The sequence below is a fragment of the Carcharhinus amblyrhynchos genome, chromosome 8 (genome assembly GCF_965287045.1).
Source record: "Carcharhinus amblyrhynchos chromosome 8, sCarAmb.v2.hapA, whole genome shotgun sequence".
Lineage (NCBI taxonomy): Eukaryota > Metazoa > Chordata > Chondrichthyes > Carcharhiniformes > Carcharhinidae > Carcharhinus > Carcharhinus amblyrhynchos.
The window spans coordinates 113,209,257-113,231,620 of record NC_137331.1 but is presented as its reverse complement, the minus strand read 5'-3'; the positions used below and the strand labels follow the sequence as shown (position 1 = coordinate 113,231,620).

At 40.6% G+C, this 22,364-nt stretch overlaps 1 protein-coding gene across 1 annotated transcript in view; it reads left to right on the top strand.

Moving 5' to 3' along the window:
* LOC145346843 (piezo-type mechanosensitive ion channel component 2-like) overlaps nucleotides 1-22,364 on the top strand; it is an 895,380-nt gene that overhangs the window by 717,828 nt on the left and 155,188 nt on the right. Inside the window, exons 33-34 of the mRNA XM_080194667.1 lie at nucleotides 15,714-15,812; nucleotides 18,169-18,268. Of these exons, the coding sequence (XP_080050793.1) occupies nucleotides 15,714-15,812; nucleotides 18,169-18,268 (199 nt within the window). The remainder of the gene's footprint in view (nucleotides 1-15,713; nucleotides 15,813-18,168; nucleotides 18,269-22,364) is intronic.

Below are 22,364 nucleotides of genomic sequence, written 5' to 3'. Positions count from 1 at the left end.
TGGACCAAAGATGTAAGAAGTTCTGGAGTTGAGTGTCCGTGGCAGAACCTAAACTCAGCATCATTGAGCAGGTTACTGCTGAGTACTGCTTAATAACGATGTCGATGATGCCTTCCATCAATTTGATGATGTTTGAGTGTAAATTGATAGAGCAGTAATTGGTTAGGTTAAATTTGTCCTGGTTTTTGTGCACAGATATACCTGGTACTACAATTGAAATGTTTTTGGGATTTATAGGGTGGGATTTTCCATTTTCTGCTCAGAATCCTGGCTGAGGCAACAAAACCTGCACCTAGCTCACAGACTGCACAGCGGGCTTTACTTGTGAGATAATCCAGCAAGCTGTGTGGAAAAAATCTAGAGGCATGGCCCATACCGTTATGCTGATGGGGTGGGGCCCAAAAAAGTCAGCAACTGGGAATCCCATGATCACGGTGCCCTTTTTAAAGGGCATCCTGATCTCTAATAAGCAACATAGGAAATCCCTCCACATATTTACATGAAGATCCTGTGGACACATGAACTCCCCACGTGATCAAGGGGAATCTCCCACTCCCACTAATATCAGGACCCCTGCCCATGGAGATCCCCAGAGTGTATGCCTTTGGTACACTCCATGGCACTACCTCCAGTGCATTGACTAGTGCCGTGGTGATAGGAACAGTGCCCGGGTACGTTATCTGTCGATTGGCTTTTTGACTATATCACTTAATTTATAACAGTAATATGTAATTGTCATCTACATTCCCCTGTCCATATTACAAAACAGTTGAACCCAATCTCAGATGATCAGAGGATTGCGTAATAAAATGCTTCAAAAGCAGGATAGAAGGATATGCATTTTCCCATGTCTAATATGAAAGCGATATAGTTCTATTAATTCTTACCAAAGTTATTATCCCCATGGGAGTGTTGTTCATTAAAGGTAACAAGAATTACAGAAATAAAGTTCATTATAATTTTAATTTTTTTGAAGGCTTGAACAAATCAGATCAATCCTGCTGATAGCAGAATCATTGAGAGTGTCAATGTTCGAAGAAACATATTCCACCCTCAAGGCAACAATATGAAAAGGAAAAAGGGGAAAATTGGCAAGAAACAGAGAAATCGTTCATAGAAAATGTTCCCAAAATATCACTATTAACCACAATAGATGTTTAGTGGCACTGTGAATACTGTTAACTGTACATCTAGACAAAAAGATTTTCTATGTGATCTCACCTTGGGCAGTCACTGGCTTCAGTTGCTTTGAACTAAGGAATCAGAGCCAAGTTTTCCCTTCCTGTCTTTGGGCCAGTTGAACCACTGAAAGTATGTCAGTATTGATGAGGGCAAAATCATGATTTGTGACTACAGTTGAATTCTCTGATGACTCTCACTACTTTGGTTCACATGTGAAAAGTGACCATTTAATCAAGTTATTTAGCATCTGCTACTTTCCATGCAACTATATCTAGTGTATGTTATGGTTTGCAGGAGGATAAAAAAAAGATAAGGAGAGAAATATACTTCAATATTTTAATAAAAGCAAATTACTGCAGATGCTGGAATCTGAAACCAAAACAGAAAATCTCAGCAGGTCTGGCAGCATCTATAAGGAGAGCAAAGAGCTGATGTTTCGAGTCCACAGAGTTTTGACAAAGGGTCATCTGGACTTGAAACATCAGCTCTTTACTCTCTTTACAGAGACCTGCTGAAATTTTCCAGAGGAGCTCAATATTTTAAGATGGTTGCAAATTATTATTTGATAACCTCAATTGGCTTTTAAAGAAGAGGTGGATTTTCTAGGGGCTGTACCAGCTCTGTTGCCATAACTTGGGAGAAAGTTAACTGAAAACGCCTTTTATGTTTGTAAATTGGACTAGCTGAAAATCTTGATAAAGTTTAGGCAGTCAAACAAAGGAAGCTTCAAGGAAACTCCTGTGAAAAATTTGATTTGCAGAATACGTATTTCTGGAAACACACGGTGTAGCTATTTAAATGTTCTCAGAGAACTGTACATTCATCACAGCAGTTGTGATGAATCGCCCATCAATGTGAAACCCCATTGGTAAGTATTGTCAAGCAGGGTTGTAGGCATGACTTTGTTGCTGCTCTCATCCTCCAGATTGTGTAGGAGAAGTGTTTTAACTAAGAATAATTATTGATGATCCAACCACTTCACTATCAAGTAGCTTTCAAATATAGTGCAGCTATTTGCTAAGTGTTTTCAAATTTCTATGTATTTAAATAAAATTGTATGTCTTGTTCATACAAAGATCAGTTAGAAGGTCTGTACTGATGCACAAATACATATTTTGCTCTTTTCTATCTTTCATTATAAATGCTGTTTGCTTATAATGACTTTTTGCTTGTTGTTGCACCCAATTATGCAGACAGACTGGGATGTAAGAATGTCTTCTTCCCACATCGAAACATGAAAAATAAAGTTTCAAGTCAAACTTTATTTTCATGATCATAATAATTGAAGTAGTAACTGCTTACATCACATTTGTGGCAATGCTTTTAGTGTGGCTTGTACAACTGAAATAATAATTCGACATAAATCCCTGCAGATATGCTATTGATATAAAGCAGGATTTTGTCAAATATCTTAGAACAATGTGTGTTGTTATATTACTATATATTTTTACTTTTTTTGTCTTGATGTATCCTAATGCAATAAATTTTGTAAGATTGTGATAACCTTTTGCTCTGATTTGCCAATGTCCATGGTTAACAGAATAGACTTCTTGTACAATTCGTTAAGATTCCTGCCATGTGAATGATTGAAATGCCTTGTGTTAAACATTCTTTGATAATGGAGAAACCGAGTATTGCTGATGATCTCAAGGTTGACATTCTAGTTTGAGATTAAATGCCAAATTATTGTCCTAAACCTCATTTTTTTCAAGGTTTAGTCACTCATTTTTGTTTTTTAATTAAGGTTCTGCATTCATGGATGTAGTCATTGCCAACATATATTGAGAGACAGAAAAATAATACAACAAATTTCAAGGGTATTTGTAAAAAGAGGAATACAACTTATTAAATTAGAATTTGAAACTTAAACCATTGCGCTTGGTATTTAAATTTTTATCACTGATTATAAACTTTTGACTTTATCTGAAACTTTTGACTTAATCTGATATGTGACCTAATACCACTTAAATTTCAAAAATTAGTGAATTCCATACTAATTGTCTGTTAATTTTTGAAAATGCAGCAAATACTACAGGCCAACAATTATATCAAGATACCATATTGTTCCAATCTTCACCTTATGTTCTAATTTGAATTCCAAAATTGTGACCATCTTTTTTGTGACTGCACTCCTATATTGCCTTCAGCGCTCCATCATGACCCTGTTCCCTCACAATTCCCATACACCCCAAGCTACTCAGCTGTTCTCCACATAAATATGTCTACATTTTACATGTTCCTTATAATTTCTCTGCCATCTTCCCTGTATTCTTCAGTTCTCTTATTTTGTCTGTGAAGTCCACCACTTGAGCTTCTGATCACTCAAAGACACCCCGTTAACATAGGGTCATCTGGACTCGAAACATCAGCTGTTTTCTCTCCTTGCAGCTGCTGCTAGACCTGCTGAGATTTTCCAGTATTTTCTCTTTTAGTTTCATCCCTTCTTTACCTTGTTCACCACCAACAACAACAACAACAACCTGTCTCCCTTGTCTGGCATTGACATTCCTTTCCGCAATTTGTATTTCTTCTTAAGCAACTTACTTTTTCAATTTGCCCAGCTACTTCAAAGTCTCAAAGCTTGTCATTCAAAGTCCTAGAATGTAATATAATACTTAAGCAATGCTTCAACTTCACTTAGTATTTTGTTTTCAGTTTGGTTTCTAACCTGCATACTGCATAAAAATTATACCAATTGTTGCTGAAAAAGTAGATATTTTTTGTCAAAATTTTCGTATTGCACTCATCGGCACGTTTGCAAGAATAGTATCAGGGAAATCAATACATTTGTACTGTATGAGAGAAGAGTGCTAATTGGTTGATATCTTGATTAGGAGAGATGTTGCCATGGGGCATGCATCAGTTGATGGTAACTGACAGTTAACTGCCATGCATTATTTGGAATTTAAACTAAAGTGACTTTGGTCACATATTATTACTGTGAAGAGTTTTCAGTTCCAGGTTTTATGAATTGAATTTAAATTCCACCAGCTTTTGTGGTGATATTTGAACCCATGTTCCCAGAACATTAGCCTGAGCCTATGGATTATTATTCCAGTTACATTCCCACTAAATCACCATCTCCACCATCTTTGATTGATATCTTGAGGTTTACCAGTGGCCTAATCTATGTTGGGAAGTTTTCCCTCTACTCATGAGTGACTTAGGTCTACAAAACTATTTTGTTCAGTTATAAACTGCTTGTTCAAAAAAAGAGACTGTTTTCTATGCAGGTTTAGCTCTTCCCGTTAAGAACTTAAGCCTATCTCTGTTAATCAACCTGATCAAGACTCCATTCTGAAACCCCAGGGGAAAAACCAAGTAAACACAAATGCACTAACTCCATTTAGACAAACATATCATTAGCTAAAATGAATTATTATCCTGAATCTCAGTATGAAACTGCATGGTTTTTCAGACAAAGCGACTCCTTGCAACAAAACACTCTTACAAGCAACGTGATATAAATTTATTTCTTAAAAGCACAGTATTATCAGACAATGTTATGTTGTGATACATATTACTATCTCATTGCTATAAATATTAACCCATTATTCTATACCTCCTGACAAGTATAATCTCAACTTTTGTAATAATCACCTTGAACTAATTTCTTGAATATTTATATTATATATTCAAACCTTTGTAGCATCTTCTATCATTACAGATTCTATCCAATTCCTACTCTTACTGTGCTTTCCATTGCAGCCGCCTCCCCAGTCTCCCAAGTTCATACGTTATAGAGGAGAATTATGCCTTTCAGCCCATCAAGTCCGCTCTGCCATTCGATCATGGCTGATATGCTCCTCATCCCCATTTTCTTGCCTTCTCCCCATAACCTTTCAAAACAATTCCAATTAAAAATATGTCTACACCTCCTTAAATTTACCCACTATCCCTGAATCCACCGCACTTTATGACTTTATATGTCATAAAGGATTCAATCTCCCATGGTGTTCTTGGCTCTCTGGTCTGAACTCATGGATACATGTGACTGCTCACCTTTTCCCTTGGATGACTACTGGATCAACAAGTGAGACAGCAACTTTTCACGACTGCTGGTAACTGGGCTGTGATCTCCACAACGACTGAAGTGTTAAGGATCGTGAAACCTTTTCAAAGAAAAACTAATCCAAGAACAAAGACTGCAGGACATAGACAATCGTTCACTCTTGAACAGGAAGAAGACAAACTTGCATTCATTCAGGAAACCTCTGCTCCCTTAGCATATTGGAGAAAAGCCTGAGAAGATGATGTATTTTCAACTCCAACAAAGAATTACGTAGCTGAATGATTCACTGCTACATGGCAGATAAAAAATATATTCAATATATGAGATTGAACAAATCTGGATGATGATGAGAAGAAGGACAAAAATTATGTAGACAGGATATCTTTGCAGAAGATACGGAGGCCAATTCTACCAGCCTGCTGCACAGTTTTTATAGCACAACAGGCCAGGAGACTCAAGTGGAGGCCATTTTGCGGGCTCCCTGCCGGATGCCACGGCCTCCACGTGTCTCCGGCAGTCGGATTTACAGTGCCATCAGCGCTGTGCTGATTTCTGGTATAGAGCTGTATAATTTATGCAAATACACATCTCAATCGACTTTAAATGTCACTAGCAGGCCCGGGACTGAAATCTCTGGGCCCACTAGCGTCTCTCCCCCCGCTACCTGCCAGGTGGGAGTGGCTCACTCCAGTGAGGTTTAGTGTAGCTCCCAACTTGCAGGGAGCTGGCAGCCCAACCCTGCTGGAGTGAAGAGAGGTCATCAAGATTGACAAGGGCTGGTGGGGGCAGTAAGTGCAGCCTAGCAGATCGGCGCATGCGCAGGGGCCCACTCAGCGCCATGCTGGCGATCTCTCCAGCAGTAATGGGCTCCTCCACTTATTTTCAATGGGATTTACGTGAGGGCACTCTGCAGTGCACAGAATGTGGGAAGTTCATTTTGAAATTCCAGCTGAAAAAGAAGTGTGATTTACTCCACTTTTTACACAAATTTGATACTTATAGTTTTCTGGGGAGAATCACCCCCATGATTTCCCTACTGCATTTAGGAATCTAATTTCACTCTGTGGTCCTGCTAATCTTGCCAAATGTGGATCAGCATGGGGCTGCTCTGCTGTAGGCAATGTGATGATTGTGGTAGAACAAAAATATAAGACAACTAACTTTTAACAACAGAATGAATTTCCAGAACTAAACCTAGATGAATTCTTGGATAAGACTCTTCAGCTGTGGAAGTTCTAATGTTTTGGCTTCTGCACTGAAAGAAAAATTTCACGGAAGGATGATTTTCTGGTGAGAGTGAAATGTGGGCATCTGCTTACTTCTATTCAAACTAATGGGCTCCAGCAACACTCTGGCAGTCTAATCCACTATGGAATCAAACATTTTGTTCTCCCTGGACAACCCTCTATGGTCAGCCAACAGCACACAATGTTTCTCATTGGTTTGTTCAATGAGTCAAGTATATGAATTCTGTGCTTTGACAGCACACACAGCCAGCCGGTCCCTTAAAAAAGACAACTGATAAGTTTCATGCAAGCCTCTATAGTTCAACCTGTAAATAAACAAGTTTTGTTTTCTTAAATTGGTGAACGGGCATCTTTACATTTGGTGATGAAGTTAAAAATGCAATCCTAAGACTGTGAGTATCCAGTTTACATTGAAGATGAGAAAAGAAAAGAGTCCTTGCTAAGATGCCCCTCTTTGGATTGATAATCCATTTGATTCCCCTGTGGAGAACTCCAAAGATTCAAGCTTAATCAGGCAAAATGATTGTAACTTATATCATCAAATTGAAACAAATATTAGAGTGTTGCAATTTGTGAGCCACCTTGAATGATAAGTTATGAGACAGATTAGTCTGCAGGGTGAATAATGAGGTGATTCAATGCAGATTACTTGCAGTGGTCGATTTAAATTTTAAATGAACAAAAAAGATGGGAAATGCTGGAAAAAATGTACAAGAGTCACAGTACATACAAAATGGCACTCTCCACCAATTAGGTTGGGAATGTGCAGCGAGCAGTGGCCTTAAACTTAAATAGCCATAAAGCAGGAAATAAGTTAAGTCACAACTAAGACAAGAAGATTGAGGAGTCACCAATTGTATAATGAGTCACCAGCATACAATGTGGAAGAGTATAGCACCATGATTTAAATATTCACTCAATATTTAATATAAAAGTGTGCAAGATAGCCCCGATTACTGTATTGTTCCAGGTAATTTGGAAGCTTTTTAAGATGGTGGTTGATTGAGGGGTATCAGCTAGTGTGATAGGTGAGCATGCTTATCAGTATTTGAAAGATGGAGTTCAATCTTTGGATTTGAAGGCTACTATAACTTATATTGGAGAAGCAATAAAATCAGTGGGCACTGCAATGGTACCGTTAAGCTACAGGCAACAATCTGCCCAACATAATTGCAGGTGAAGGACCAAGCCCTCTCGGCCACTACTGGCTTAAGGAAATCAAGTTAAATTAGACTGAAGTTTCCAAGTGCATGAAGGAGCACTGCTTGAACTGATGAGTATGAGAGCATCTTGAAGGATGAATTAGGCAACATAAAAGGCCTGCAACTGAAGAACTATGTGGACCCAGAAGCAACCTCCCTCCTCCCCCCCTAGTTGTTTAAAGAAAGACCAGTACTATTTACCGAGAAAGTAGATACTGTGTTAAAGTGATTGGAACAATTGGTCATTATTCAGCCAATCTACTTCTCAGAATGGGCAGCAGCCACAGTTCGTATATTGAAACCGGACAAGACCATCTGCATTTGTGGTGATTACAGGTTAGCAGAATCGAGCTGCCAAATTGGATAAATATCTAATCCCAAAGATTAAGATCTGGATGTAAAGCAGGCTGGAGTTCAATGCTGTATAAAGCTGCACGAGTCATGTATCAGCAACTCAAATTAGACAATGCTTCCTGAGGTTAAGACATGATAAACACACACAAGAGGTTGTTCCAATGCTTTGGTGTGTCTTCAGTATGTGCAATTTTCCAGAGGACAATGAAGAGTCGACTGCACAAGTTGCATTATATCTCAACGATATTTTAATAACTGGAGTGACAGAAGCCAAGCATCGAGTAAATGTAGAGAAGGTGCTGAAATGATTTCAAGAGGCTGAAGTTCACCTTAGGAAGGAGAAATGTATTTTTCAAGCCACTGAGGTAATCTACCTGGGGTACTTGTAGATGCATGAGGATTACAGAAAACTAAGCGCAGAAGAAGCCCTTTGGCCCATCTAATCTGCACCAACGCCTGAAAGGCCCTGACCTGTCCACGTAATCCCACTTGCCAGCACTTGTCCCATAGCCTTGAATGTTATGGAGTGCCAAGTACTCACTCAGACACTTTTTAAAAGATGTGAGACATCCTGCTGATACCACCCTCCCAGACAGTGCATCCCAGACCACCACCCCCCTCTGAGTAAAAAAGTTTTTCCTCAAATCTTCCCTGAAGCTCCCACCCCTCACTTTTAACGTATATCCTTTTGTAACTTACCTTTCAACTAAGGGGAACAGCTGCTCCCTATCCACCCTGTCCATGTCCCTCGTGATTTTGAAACCTCAATCAGGTCACCCCTCAGTCTTCTCTGCGCCAAAGAAAACAATCTGAGCGTATCCAACCTCTCTTTATAACTTAAATGTTCTATCCCAGGCAATATCTTGGTGAATCTCCTCTGGACCCCCTCCAATGTGTTTATGTCCTTCCTATAATGTGGCAAGCAGAACTGCACATAATATTCTAGCTGTGGCTTCATCAAACTTCTATGCAACTCCATCATGACCTCTCTGCTTTTGTAATCTATACCCCGATTGATAAAGATGAGCGTGCCAAATGCCTTTTTCACCACCCTATTAACTTGCCTTTCTGCCTTCAGAGATCTACGGACAAAAACATCAAGGCCCATTTGTTCTTCTGATCTTCTTTGTGTCAGACCTTTCACAGTATACTTCCTTGTCAAATCACTCCTTCCAAAGTGTATCACCTCATGCTTTTCAGGGTTAAATTCTATCTGCCACTTATCCGCCCATTTGACCATCTCGTCTATATCTTTCTGTAACCCAAGACAGTCAACCTCATTGTTAAACACACAGCCAATCTTGAGTCATCAACAAACTTACTGATCCTACCCCCCACATAGTCATCTACGTCATTTAAATAAATAACTAACAATAGGAGCCCAGCACAGATCCCTGTGGTACGCCACTGGTCACTGGCCTCCTGTCACCAAAGCAGCTGAATGCCACCACCCTCTGCCTCCTACTGCCAAGCCAATTATGAATCCACCTTATCAGATCACCCTGTATCCCATGTGCATTTGCATTCTTAATATGTCTCCCATGTGGGACTTTGTCAGAGGCTTTGCTGAAATCCATGTAAACTATTATCAACCGCACTACCCTCATCCACACACTTGGTTACACGCTCAAAAAATTCAATCAGATTGTTTTTAGGCATGACCTCCCTCTGACAAAACCATGCTGAATATCCCTGATCAAACCTTGCCGCTCCAAAGTGGTGAGCTTGAGGAAGAGTTCTTGGAATGCTGTTGGGATAGTTTCCTTGAACAGTGTGTGACAGAACCTACGAGGGAGCAAGCTATCTTAGATCTGGTGTTGTGTAACGAGGCAGGAAGAATTAGGGATTTTCTTGTGAGGGATCCTCTTGGGACGAGTGATCGTTGTATGGTTGAGTTTTTGATGCAGATGGAGGATGAGAAAGTAGGGTTCCGAGCCTGTGTCCTCTGTTTGAACAGAGGGGAGTACGATAGGATGAGAGAGGAATTGGCAAATGTAGATTGGGGGCGCAGATTGGTTGGTAGGACGGCTGAGGAACAGTGGAGGATTTTTAAGGAGATCACTTTCGGTGCTCAGCAGAAATATATTCCGATGGTAAAGAAGGAATGTAGGAGAAGGGATAACCACCCGTGGTTATCGAAGGAAATAAAGGAGAGTATTAAATTAAAAGCTGATGCATTCAGAGTGGCTAAAAGTAGTGAGCGATTAGAAGATTGGGAAAGGTTTAAAAATCAACAAAGAATGACGAAGAAGTTGATAAAGAAAGGAAGGATAGACTATGAAGCTAAACTAGCACTAAATATAAAAAAGGACAATAAGAGTTTTTACAAATATATAAAGAAGAGGAGGCTGGCTAGAGTGAATGTTGGACCCTTCGAGGGTGAGAGGGGGGATTTAATGGTGGGAGATGAGAAAATGGCTGAGGCCTTAAGTAAGTTCTTTGCCTTGGTCTTCACAGAGGAGAACACGAATAGTTTGCCAGATCTTAAAGATAGAAGGATGGTAGGAGTTGAGGGCCTGAATGCGATTACTGTCACTAGAGAGGTAGTGCTTGACAGACTAATGGGACTGAAGGTGGACAAGTCCCCAGGACCGCATGGAATGCATCCTAGTGTTCTGAAGGAAATGGCAGAGGTGATAGTGGATGCCTTAGTGATTATTTACCAAAACTTGCTGGATTCTGGTGAAGTGCCGGAAGATTGGAAAACGGCTAATGTTACATCGCTGTTTAAAAAAAGTAGCAGACAAAAGGCAGGGAATTATAGGCCGGTTAGTTTAAAGTTAGTTTGAAGTGGTGGAGGCTACCTCGCTAAATATTTTTAAGACGCGGGTTGATGGGTTTTTGATGAGAGAGGGGATTAAGGGTTATGGGGAGAGGGCGGAAATGTGGAACTGAGCCACGACAGATCAGCCATGATCTTATTGAATGGCGGGGCAGGCTCGAAGGGCTAGTTGGCCTACTCCTGCTCCTATTTCTTATGTTCTTATATTATCTGTAGTTGGAAAAATGCTTGAATCTGTCATCAAAGAAGAAATAGCGAGGCACCTAGAAAAGAATGGTTTGATAGAGCAGACACAACATGGATTCATTAAGGGGAAATCGTGTTTGACAAATTTATTGGATTTCTATGAGGATGTGACTAGTGCGGTAGACAGAGGGGAACCGGTGGATGTGGTGTTTCTAGATTTTCAAAAGGCGTTTGATAAGGTGCCTCATAAAAGGTTGCTACAGAAGGTTAGGGTGCATGGAGTTGGGGGTAAGGTGTTAATGTGGATAGAGGATTGGTTGTCTAATAGGAAGCAGAGAGTTGGTATCAATGGGTGCTATTCTGATTGGTGTTTGGTGACTAGTGGAGTGCCGCAGGGATCGGTGCTGGGCCTCAGCTATTTACTATTTATATAGATGATCTGGAGGAGGGGGCTGAGTGTAGGTTGACGAAATTTGCTGATGACACAAAGATGAATGGTAAAGCAAATTGCATGGAGGGTGTGGAAAGCCTGCAGAGGGATCTGGATAGACTGAGCAAGTGGGCGAGGACCTGGCAGATGGAGTATAATATTAGCAAGTGTGAGGTTATCCACTTTGGCAGAAATAATAGTAAGAGGGATTACTATTTAAAGGGCGAAAAACTGCAGCATGCTATGGAGCAGAGAGACCTAGGGGTCCTTGTGCATGAGTCGCAAAAACCCAGTCTGCAGGTGCAGCAGGTGATCAAGAAGGCGAATGGAATGCTAGCCTTTATAGCGAGGGGGATAGAATATAAAAGCAGGGAGGTCTTGCTGCAACTGTACAGGGTACTGGTGAGGCCACAGCTGGAGTACCGTGTGCAGTTTTGGCGCCGCACTTGCGCAAGGATATTTTGGCCTTGGAGGGAGTGCAGAGGAGGTTCACTAGGCTGATACCGGAGATGAGGGGGTTGGACTATGAAGAGAGACTAAATAGACTGGGACCGTACTCGTTGGAGTTTAGAAGGATGAGGGGAGATCTTAGAGAGACGTATAAGATAATGAAAGGGATGGATAGGGTAGAGGTAGAGAGATTCTTCCTGCTTAGAAAGGATAGCAGGACTCGAGGGCACAGCCTCAAGATAAGGTGGGGGGGCAGTTTAGATCAGAGTTGAGGAGGAACTGCTTCACTCAAAGGGTGGTGAATCTCTGGAATTCTCTGCCGTTGAAGTGGTGGAGGCTATCTCGCTAAATATATTTAAGTCATGGGTAGATAGGTTTTTGACAGACAAGGGAATTAAGGGTTATGGGGAGAAAGCAGGAAAGTGGAACTGATCCACTTCAGATTAGCCATGATCTTATTGAATGGCGGGGCAGGCTCGAAGGGCTAGATGGCCTACTCCTGCTCCTATTTCTTATGTTCTTATGTTCAAATGGAGGTAGGTTATCTCCTTCGGAATCTTCTTCAGTAGTTTCCCAACTACAACCTTTCTTAAATAGCTTTTCTCCAGTCCTCTGGCACCTCGGTAACCAAGGAGGAATTAAACATTTGGGTCAGAGCCTGCAATTTCCTCCCTTGCCTCCCACAACAGCCTGGGACACAATTCATCTGGACCTGGAGATTTGTCCACTTTTAAGCCCTCCATGAAAGCAGACTAAACTATGCCTGAAGAGACACCTGTCATTGTGGTTTTGGCTGACAGCAATTCTGTGGAAGTGCCAGTCCATGAGAATTAGGAAACCCTCTGAGAAACTTATAATTGACTAAATGTTTAATTATCTTGACTGTATAAATTGAGTATTGATATTTGCATAAAAGGACTTAGTGGGAAGGATATGTTGATTGTTGTCCCTTTAAGGATCCATCTGCAGAGTAAGGGTGACATGACATGACCCAGGGAACCATTCGGGGAGCAGGGTGGAGTAAGTGCGGTGTTCTGTACTCAGTGTCATCTTGGGAGCTCATTGCAGCCACACTGATGTCTGTGGACGTTTGAGGTTTTTGAATGGGCGTGAAAGGAGCAGTGATTGCTCAACTGGTGCTGCAATCCCTATGAATCCTCAGTTTGCCACAGAGCTAAGTGAAGTCTTTTGATTCTTCCTGTAAAGAAGCCTTCTCCCAATTTCTCTCCATGGGTGTGCTATCATGGCACCAAAGTCTGAGGACATGCACCGACTCAAGAACAACTTCTTTTCTGCTGCCATCAGACTATTGAATGGATCTACCTTGTATTAAGTTGATCTTACTCTACACCCTGGCTATGACTTTAACATTACATTCTGCAGTCTTTCCTTTCCTTGTCTACGTACGATATGCTTTGTCTGTGAAAGAATACTTTTCACTGTATACTAATACAATAATAAATCAAATCAAATCATTGTTAGATTGGTGCCACCACCAGTGCTACCATGTTTTGCAGTTTAACATGTGGCCTAATCAATATTTGGAAGGTTTCCCTTTTCACTTGAGTGACTTAGGTTTAAGAACATAAGAACATAAGAAATAGGAGCAGGAGTAGGCCATCTAGCCCTTCGAGCCTGCCCCGCCATTCAATAAGATCATGGCTGATCTGTCGTGGCTCAGTTCCACATTCCCGCCCTCTCCCCATAACCCTTAATCCCCTCGCTTATCAAAAACCCATCAACCCGCGTCTTAAAAACATTTAGCGAGGCAGCCTCCACCACCTCAACGGGCAGAGAATTCCAGAGATTCACCACCCTTTGAGTGAAGAAGTTCCTCCTCAACTCCGTTCTAAACCGCCCCCCCTTTATCTTGAGGCTGTGCCCCCTAGTCCTACTGTCCTTTCTGAGCGGGAAGAGTCTCTCCACCTCTATCCTATCCATCCCATTCATCATCTTATACGTCTCAATGAGATCTCCCCTCATTCTTCTAAACTCTAACGAGTACAAGCCTAGTTTATTCAGCCTCTCCTCATAGCTCAACCCCCTCAACTCCGGTATCAGCCTAGTAAACCTCCTCTGCACTCCCTCCAAGGCCAAAATATCCTTGCGTAAGTACGGCGACCAAAACTGCACACAGTACTCCAGCTGTGGCCTCACCAATGCCCTATACAGCCACAGCAAGACCTTCTTACTTTTATATTCAATCCCCCTCGCTATGAAGGCCAGCATCCCATTCGCCTTCCTGACCACCTGCTGCACCTGCAGGCTGGGTTTTTGCGACTCATGCACAAGGACCCCGAGGTCCCTCTGCACTGTCGCCTGCTGCAGTTTTTCGCCACGTAAGAAATAGTCCTTCCTACCCTTATTCCTACCAAAGTGGACCACCTCGCACTTGCCAACATTCAATTCCATTTGCCATTTCCTGGCCCATTCGCCCAGCCTATCTAGATCCTTCTGCAGACTCTCCACACTCTCCGCGCAATTTGCCGTTCCCCCAATCTTGGTGTCATCAGCAAATTTCGACACCATACACTCGGTTCCCTCCTCCAGATCATCTATATAAATGGTAAATAGCTGAGGCCCCAGCACCAACCCCTGGGGCACTCCACTAGTCACCAACCGCCAATCCGAATAGCACCCATTAACCCCCACTCTCTGCCTCCTATTTGACAACCAATCCTCTATCCACGCTAACACCCTACCCCCAACTCCATGCCCCCTTACCTTCTGCAATAACCTCTTGTGAGGTTATGTTGGCATATGTATTCAATCTCAGGTTTAGCTTTCTCTCTCAACTGTGTCGAACTAAAAAAATGCTTCCTTGCACCTCTGCAATAATAGCTGCACTACCCCATGTCTAGTTTTCTATCACAGAAATTATTGTCCACACCTTCATCACCTCAAGGCTTGGTATCTTCAATTACTTTGCAGCTGGTTGGCCACCACACATTAGTCCTCCAATAAATTTCAACTCATCCAAAATGACATAACAAGTGTTTTCACTTGCACAATGTCCAACATTCTCAATACGGTTATTTACCCCCAAGGTCTAACTCCCATGGCACAAAATGTCGATTTCAAAATTGTTTTTTGTTCGGGAAGTCCGCTGTGGCCTTATATGGCTACATAGTCAATCCCTCTAAAGCCAAGGGACCAGACCTGAATGATCTCTTCCTACCTTACCACTTTCTAACTTTATTCCTCTAACATTTGACTGTCTTCATGCCTCACTGTGCCTTCTGCTTCATTTGAAGTCATTTCCCAATTGCTATAGTCCCAATTTTAGCAGCGATGACCCAGTTTGAAGTGGATGCCCATTTTCATCCTCATCAACTTTACCCAGCAATAAAGTAAGTAGGAAACAAACTCAGATGAGCCATAAAATGGTAATGTTCTGAATTGCCCCTTGCTCCCACTGGGCAAATTAGGTTTAATTTGAACCCATATACTCTGTGAAAGTGATTATAGTTCACTGCTTTTCTGCCTGCTTCCAAAAGCTTGGTCAAAAATCTTGTTTTCAGTAATGCTTTAGATTCCCCCAACCTAGCTTCTACATTTAACTCCCCTTTTTCCCATTGTCAGTATTCAATACATTTCTTTTCTTCACTATTTACTGTCTCTGATGTGAGACACATCATTTGGATACAAGTTTTTATTTTAATCAATAGTTAATTTAGAAAGTCAAATTCTCTTTAGTTTTTTTCTGTGTAGAGTTTGCCTTTTTGTAGATTATGTAAACTTCAAAGATAAATAACTTCCAAATGAATGTGAAACCTTGAAATATTGACATGAATTACTTTTCAAAAAAACTCAAGTATTAGGAACTTCCTTTCTACTAACAATTGCCTTGCTTTATCCTTCTCTATAGAGAGCAATTCGGAAGTTTGCTTCAGCCATAATAGCATTGCCAAAGTCTATCCTAAAACTACCAAAAACCATACTTCAGTTGATAGTCAGAGCTGTAAAGGTATTTCTTAGATGTTTCATGTGTGTGCAATGATTATGCCTCATTCTGTAGAATGCCAACACATTTAATACAGTACACCCCTACCAGTTGACAACTCTTCAATATATTTGGTTGAGTTGTAGTTCAAATGAATTTTTTCTGCAGTGTTTATTGTGTAGCTTAAAACATTTGTAGAGATGATGTTTTGGTGTGAAAACATAATGTTAGAATTACCAAGTAATATTTATTCTCCTCAGTGAAAGTACCCAAAAAAAGCTAAAATGTGATGTCACCCATCTCCTAAGATTGCCAATTGGTGGAGGTGTACTGGACTTCCCTTACATATCAGTACCATTCTGCCTTTTAATAACTGGCTTTTATCTGCATGTTTAGTTATCCTTCAATAGAATTGTTCAAGCATATTAGTAGAGAGCTTGACAGCTGAGGCAATTCAGATAAGAGAAACAAACCATTTAACATTAAATTTAAAATAAACAAAATTGACCTGAAGAATTTTATTTTCTGAAGTTTTTGTTTATTCAGATCAGTTGATTGGTGCATTTTAAGAGTTTGTTTACATAAACTAGATGCTCAATTCAACTGTGTAACACCTACTGTGATTATAAGAGCTTATTATTAAAGTTAAATACACTGAGGCTAATAAAAAGTACTTTCATAGTCAAAAAGGTGAATATTGTACTAGCAGAGACCCTTTTTGCGTTAATGTTTAAATATTTATGGGTTATGAATACACAAGTCAAAATCTTGTGGTTTAGAGTTGTCACAAATATTAATACTCAAATAAAATGGAGAAAATCAAAATGATAGATTCAGACTAAGTTCTATGTAATATTTTAAGATAGAGGTTGATGATATTGTCTGAATGCTAATTGATTTTATGTAGTTCTTTGTTGATTTTTCTGCACACCAGCTCAACTAAGAGTTGGAAAATACTTTGGCTTCTGTACATCATAATATGCATGTCTTGCTTCCATGCTTGCTTTAACCCAGTGCTGCCTTTTTGTGCTTTTGTTGCTCTTGCTTTGCATGCGTGATTATATCTACGAAATAAGGGAAATGTACTACTTAACAAATAGAATTTTCCTGTGCCATCAAAAATCACCATAGAGATAAATTAAGTTAATGCTGCTGATAAATTATTTGAACTAACCACTAATTATGCATTTTTGCTAACTACTAACAACTCCTAAAAAGTAGCAAACATGTATTGTGGTTTTCTTTTTCCTCAGTCATTTACTTATTATTGTGTTTATATTTGTGTAGTGCTGTGCATTGGTATTTCAAAAATGGAAACCTAGCCAAATTAAATACAGAATTGTTGGTTTTTAAGTAAACTTCCACAAATTGCCTTGAGATAGGCTTTATAGAATGCATCAGCCACTGTGCCAGCAACCAATGGACATGTTGAGAGGACTCTTATTCACTGTTGTGTCAATCATAAAAAATATTTAAAATGTTAGTTAAAACAACATTGTCTTTTAGACAACAGGCATCAGCGTCTGCTGCCATCAGACTTTTAAATGGATCTACCTCATTCAATTGATCTTTCTTTACATCTCAGCTATGAGTGCAACACTACATTCTGCACCCTCTTTCTTTCTCTATGAATGGTATGCTTTGTCTGTAGAGCACACAAAATACTTTTCACTGTATACTAATGTGATAAATCAAAGTACTCTCAGACCCAATATAGTATATATAGTTTATTTTATGTGCTTTGGAGTTCTCGCTATTTTGTTCCAGTCCAAACATACTGCTAAATCGTAATCTCAACAGATCAACCCTAATGTACTAGTCTGACATTTTCTTCTATCCATTTTGTGGCTTCTTAGAATGAAATTGCCAGAATAATGCTAATTTTGTGCAGGATAATCATATTACTAGGATATAGATTGTATATATTCCCCTATCATTTCACATGCACCCCTTATAACCAGCAGGAAGGCAAAGGAAGATTTTCAATGACAGTGTCTCTGAAAATATGTATGTTGTTACATTTCCTTTTGGACAAACCCTTAATCTGTGTGTCCAGCAGTAAAAAAAATGGTGGATTTTAATTTTTACTTTTATTAATGATTTTACAGTGCCTGATTTTTGCATACCAATACAGCACTATAGTTAAAATAGTTAATAAGGATTGAGAGCCAAAATAAGCAGCAAAGTCTCATCTAAAACTTGGCTATTCCAGCCAGTAAGCTGTATATTCCATTGATGTTTTGAACCCAATTGCTACAGTGTTTTCAATAAACTTAATGCTGTGATGAGTTTCTGGGTGTCACTTGTATTCTGTAGTATGGCTATGCACTGAATGTTGTCACTTTAATCTGGTGAAGTTATGTGAACTTTGCTTTTCCAGTTCATTTATCAGACCTGGATGAAAGATTCAAAATCGGTGCTAAAAGAAAGGGATCAAAGCAAGCGGAAAGGATGGGAGCGTGGTAAAAAAGAAGCAGGAGGTAATGTTGGTGCAGCATTTTGTCATTCACCTGCAACTTTGAAAAAAGTAACAATCTTAAATTATACATGAAGATACTACTTAAAATGGAGGTGCTGGATTTGACTCCCTGTTCACACTTGGTCATCATTTATTGCTGACTCTTCCAATTCTTTACCTGTTTCCCTTCTGGCAAATAGAGTTGAATTCAGGTAATCTCACTGCAATTATTCTTGAGTGCGGAGAGACCTCATTATGTTCTGAATGTTAAATAGAAAAACATGTGTTTCCAATAGTAGAATCTGTTCATACTTTCCATGGTAATTCCATGCTTCTGCTGCCCTTATCCTTCTGGCAGCAGTCATGGGATTCGAAAATACTGTCTAAGGAATTTGCATCTGTGCAACAGTGCATCTGTGCTTCAGTGGTGGAGGGAGAAATTGTTTGTGGATGAGATGCCAATCAAGCAAGTTGCTTTGTTCTGGATAGTGTTAAGGTTCTTGAGTGTTGTTGGAGCTGCACTCATCCAGGCAAGTGGAGAGTATTCTATCATGTTCCTGGTTCATGCCTTGTAGATAATGGACAAGCTCTGGGGAGTCAGGAGATGAGTTATTCACAGGATTCCTCACATCTAACCTGATCTTATACAGTATTTATATGACAAGTCCAGTTCAGTTTCTGGTAAATGCTAATCCAGAAGATGTTGCTAGTGGAGGAATTCAGTGAAGGTAATGTCATTGAACATCAAGTGGCAATGATTAGATTATCTCTTGGAGATCTTTATTGCCTACTACTTGTGTGGCATAAACATTACTTGCCACTTATCAGCCGAAGTCTGGACATTGTCCAGTTCTTGCTGTATTTGGACATGACTGTTCTGGTACTGAGGAGTCACGAATACTGCTGATCACTGGGCAATCAGTGAATACCTTCTCCACTGACATTATGATGCAAGGAAGGTCATTGATGAAGCAGCTGAAAATGGTTGGACCTACAACACTACCCAGAGAACACCTGCACTGACGTCTTGAAACTGAGATGATTGACTTTGTGACCAGAACTATCTTCCTTTGTGCTAGGTATTACTCCAACCAGCAGAGTATTTTTCTCTTGATGCCCATTGACTCGAGCTTTGCTAGGTTAATTGATGTTACATTTAAAGTCAGAGCCTTGGAGGTTTACAGCATAGAAACAGGCCCTTCTGCCCAAATTGTCCATGCCACCCTTTTTAAACCCCTACACTAGTTCCAAATCCCTCTATACCATCTTACCCATGTGACTGCCTAAACGCCTTTTAAAAAACAAAATTGTACCCTCCTCGACTATTATCTCTGGCAGCTTGTTCCAGATACTGCACCTTCTGTGTGAAAAAATTGCCCTTATGAACCCTTTTGTATCTCTCCCCTCCCACCTTAAAAATAGTTTTAGACTCGCCTATCTTTGGAAAAAGATATTGACTATATAGCTTATCTACACCCCTCATTATTTTATACATCTCTATAAGATCATCCCTCAGAAAAAAATGTCCCAGTCTTTCCAACTTCTCCTTATAACTCAAACCACCAAGTCCCAGTAACATCCTAGTAAACCTTTTCTGCACTCTTTCTATAATACGGTGACCAGAACTGTACACAGTATTCCAAGTGTGGCCTTACCAATGTCTTATGCTACTTCAACAAGACTTCCCAACTCCTGTATTCGATTTTCTGACAATGAAACCAAGCATGCCAAATGTCGTCTTCACCACTCTGTCCACCTGTGACTCCATTTTCAAGGAGCTATGAACCTGTACCCCTAGATCTCTGTTCTATAACTCTTCCCAATACCCTATCGTTAACTTCGTAAGTCCTACCCTAGTTTGATTGACCAAACTTCATCACCTCGCACTAAATTAAACTCAATCTGCCATTTGTCAGCCGACTGACCCAATCGATCAAGATCCCATTGCAATCTGAGATAACCTTCTTCACTGTCCAATATGCCACCAATTTTGGTGTCATTTGTAAACTTACTAACCACACACACTAAATTCTCATCCAAATCATTAACATAAATTACAAAAACAGTGGACCTAGCCTGATTCCTGACACACACCACTGGTCACAGGCTTCCACTTTGAAAAACAACCCTTTACAAACACTCTCTAGCTTCCGTCAAGAAGCCAATTTTGTATCATTTGGCGACCTCACCCTGGATCCCGTGAGATTTAAATTTATGCAACAACCTCCCATTTGGGACCTTGTTAAAGGTCTTGCTAAAGTCCATGTAGACAACATCAACTGCAATGCCCACATCTACCTTCTTGGTTACCTCTTCAAAAAACTCACTCAAATTTGAGAGACATGATTTTCCACCCAAAGCCCTGCCTGACTGTCCCTAATCAGTCCTTGCATTGCTAAATGCCCCCATAGATTCTGACTCTCAAAATATCTTCCAACAACTTACCCACTATAGATGTGAGGCTCATCGGCCTATGGTTCCCAGGCTTTTCCCTACAGTCCTTCTCAAACAAAGGTGCAACATTTGCCACCCTCCAATCTTCAGGCACCTCAGCAGTGACTATTGATCATTCAAATTTCTTTGCTAGGGGACCCTCCCTAGCCTCCCACCATATCTTGGGATGCATTTCATCAGGTCCCGGGGATTTACCTACTTGATGCGCTTTGAGACTTCCAGCACCACCTCCTCTGTTGAGTACATTCCTTAAGGCATCACTATTCATTTCCCCAAGTTCCCTAACATCAATATTTTCAGCAGTATTTACTGTTGAGAAATATTGATTCAGGATCTCACCCATCTCTTGTGGATTCACACACAGATGACCTTGTTGATCCTTAAGAGGCCTTACTCTCTCCCTAGTTACTCTTTTGCCCATTATGATTTGTGGAAGCTCTTTAGATTTTCCTTTGCCTTATCTGTCAAAACAATGTTGTGTCTCCTTTTTGCCCTCCTGAGTTCTTTCTTAACTCTACTCCTACACTCTCTATACTCTTCAAGGGATCCACTTGATCCCAGCTACCTATACATGTCACGTGCCTCCTTCTTCTTGACCAGGGCCTCAATATTCTGAGTCATCCAGGGTTCCCTATATCTATCAGCCTTGCCCTTCACTCTAAGAGGAATGTGCTTACCCTGAACCCTGGTTACACACTTTTGGAAGCCTCCCACTTACCAGTCATTCCTTTATGCCCACAGACAGTGAGGATGGATGTTATAGTTTGCAGAGGGACATAGATAAACTGCAGAGCTGGGCTGAGAGGTGGCAAATGGAATTTAATGCAGAAAAGTGTGAGGTGATTCACTTTGGAAAGAGTAACATGATTACAGAGTATAGGGCTAATGGTAGGACTCTTGGTAGTGTCGACGAGCAGAGAGATCTCGGTGTACGTGTGCACAGATCCCTGAAAGTTGGCACCCAGGTTGATAAGGTTGTTAAGAAGGCATACGGTGTGTTAGCTTTTATTGGTAGAGGGATTGAATTTTGGAGCTGTGAGGTCATGTTGCAACTGTACAAAACATTGGTACGGCTGCACTTGGAGTATTGCGTACAGTTCTGGTCGCCGCATTATAAGAAGGATGTGGAGGCGTTGGAAAGGGTGCAGAGGAAGTTTACCAGGATGTTGCCTGGTATGATGGGAAGGCCTTATGAGGAAAGGCTGAGGGACTTGAGGCTGTTTTCATTAGAAAGAAGAAGGTTGAGAGGTGACCTAATTGAGGCATACAAGATGATCAGAGGGTTAGATAGGGTGGACAGTGAGAGCCTTTTTCCTCGGATGGTGATGGCTAACACGAGGGGACATAGCTTTAAATTAAGGGGTGGTAATTATAGGATGGATGTCAGAGGTAGGTTCTTTACTTAGAGGATAGTAAGGACGTGGAATGCCCTGCCTGCAGCAGTTGTGGACTCGCTAACTTTAAGGGCGTTCAAATGATCAGTGGATAGGCATATGGATAACATTGGAATAGTTTAGGTTAGAGGGTCATAAGATTGGTTACACTGGTCGGCGCAACATCGAGGGCTGAAGGACCTGTACTGCGCTGTTATGTTCTATGTTCTATGTCTCCCCCAATTAACTGTTGAAAGTTCCTGCCTAATACCATCAAAATTGGCCTGGCTC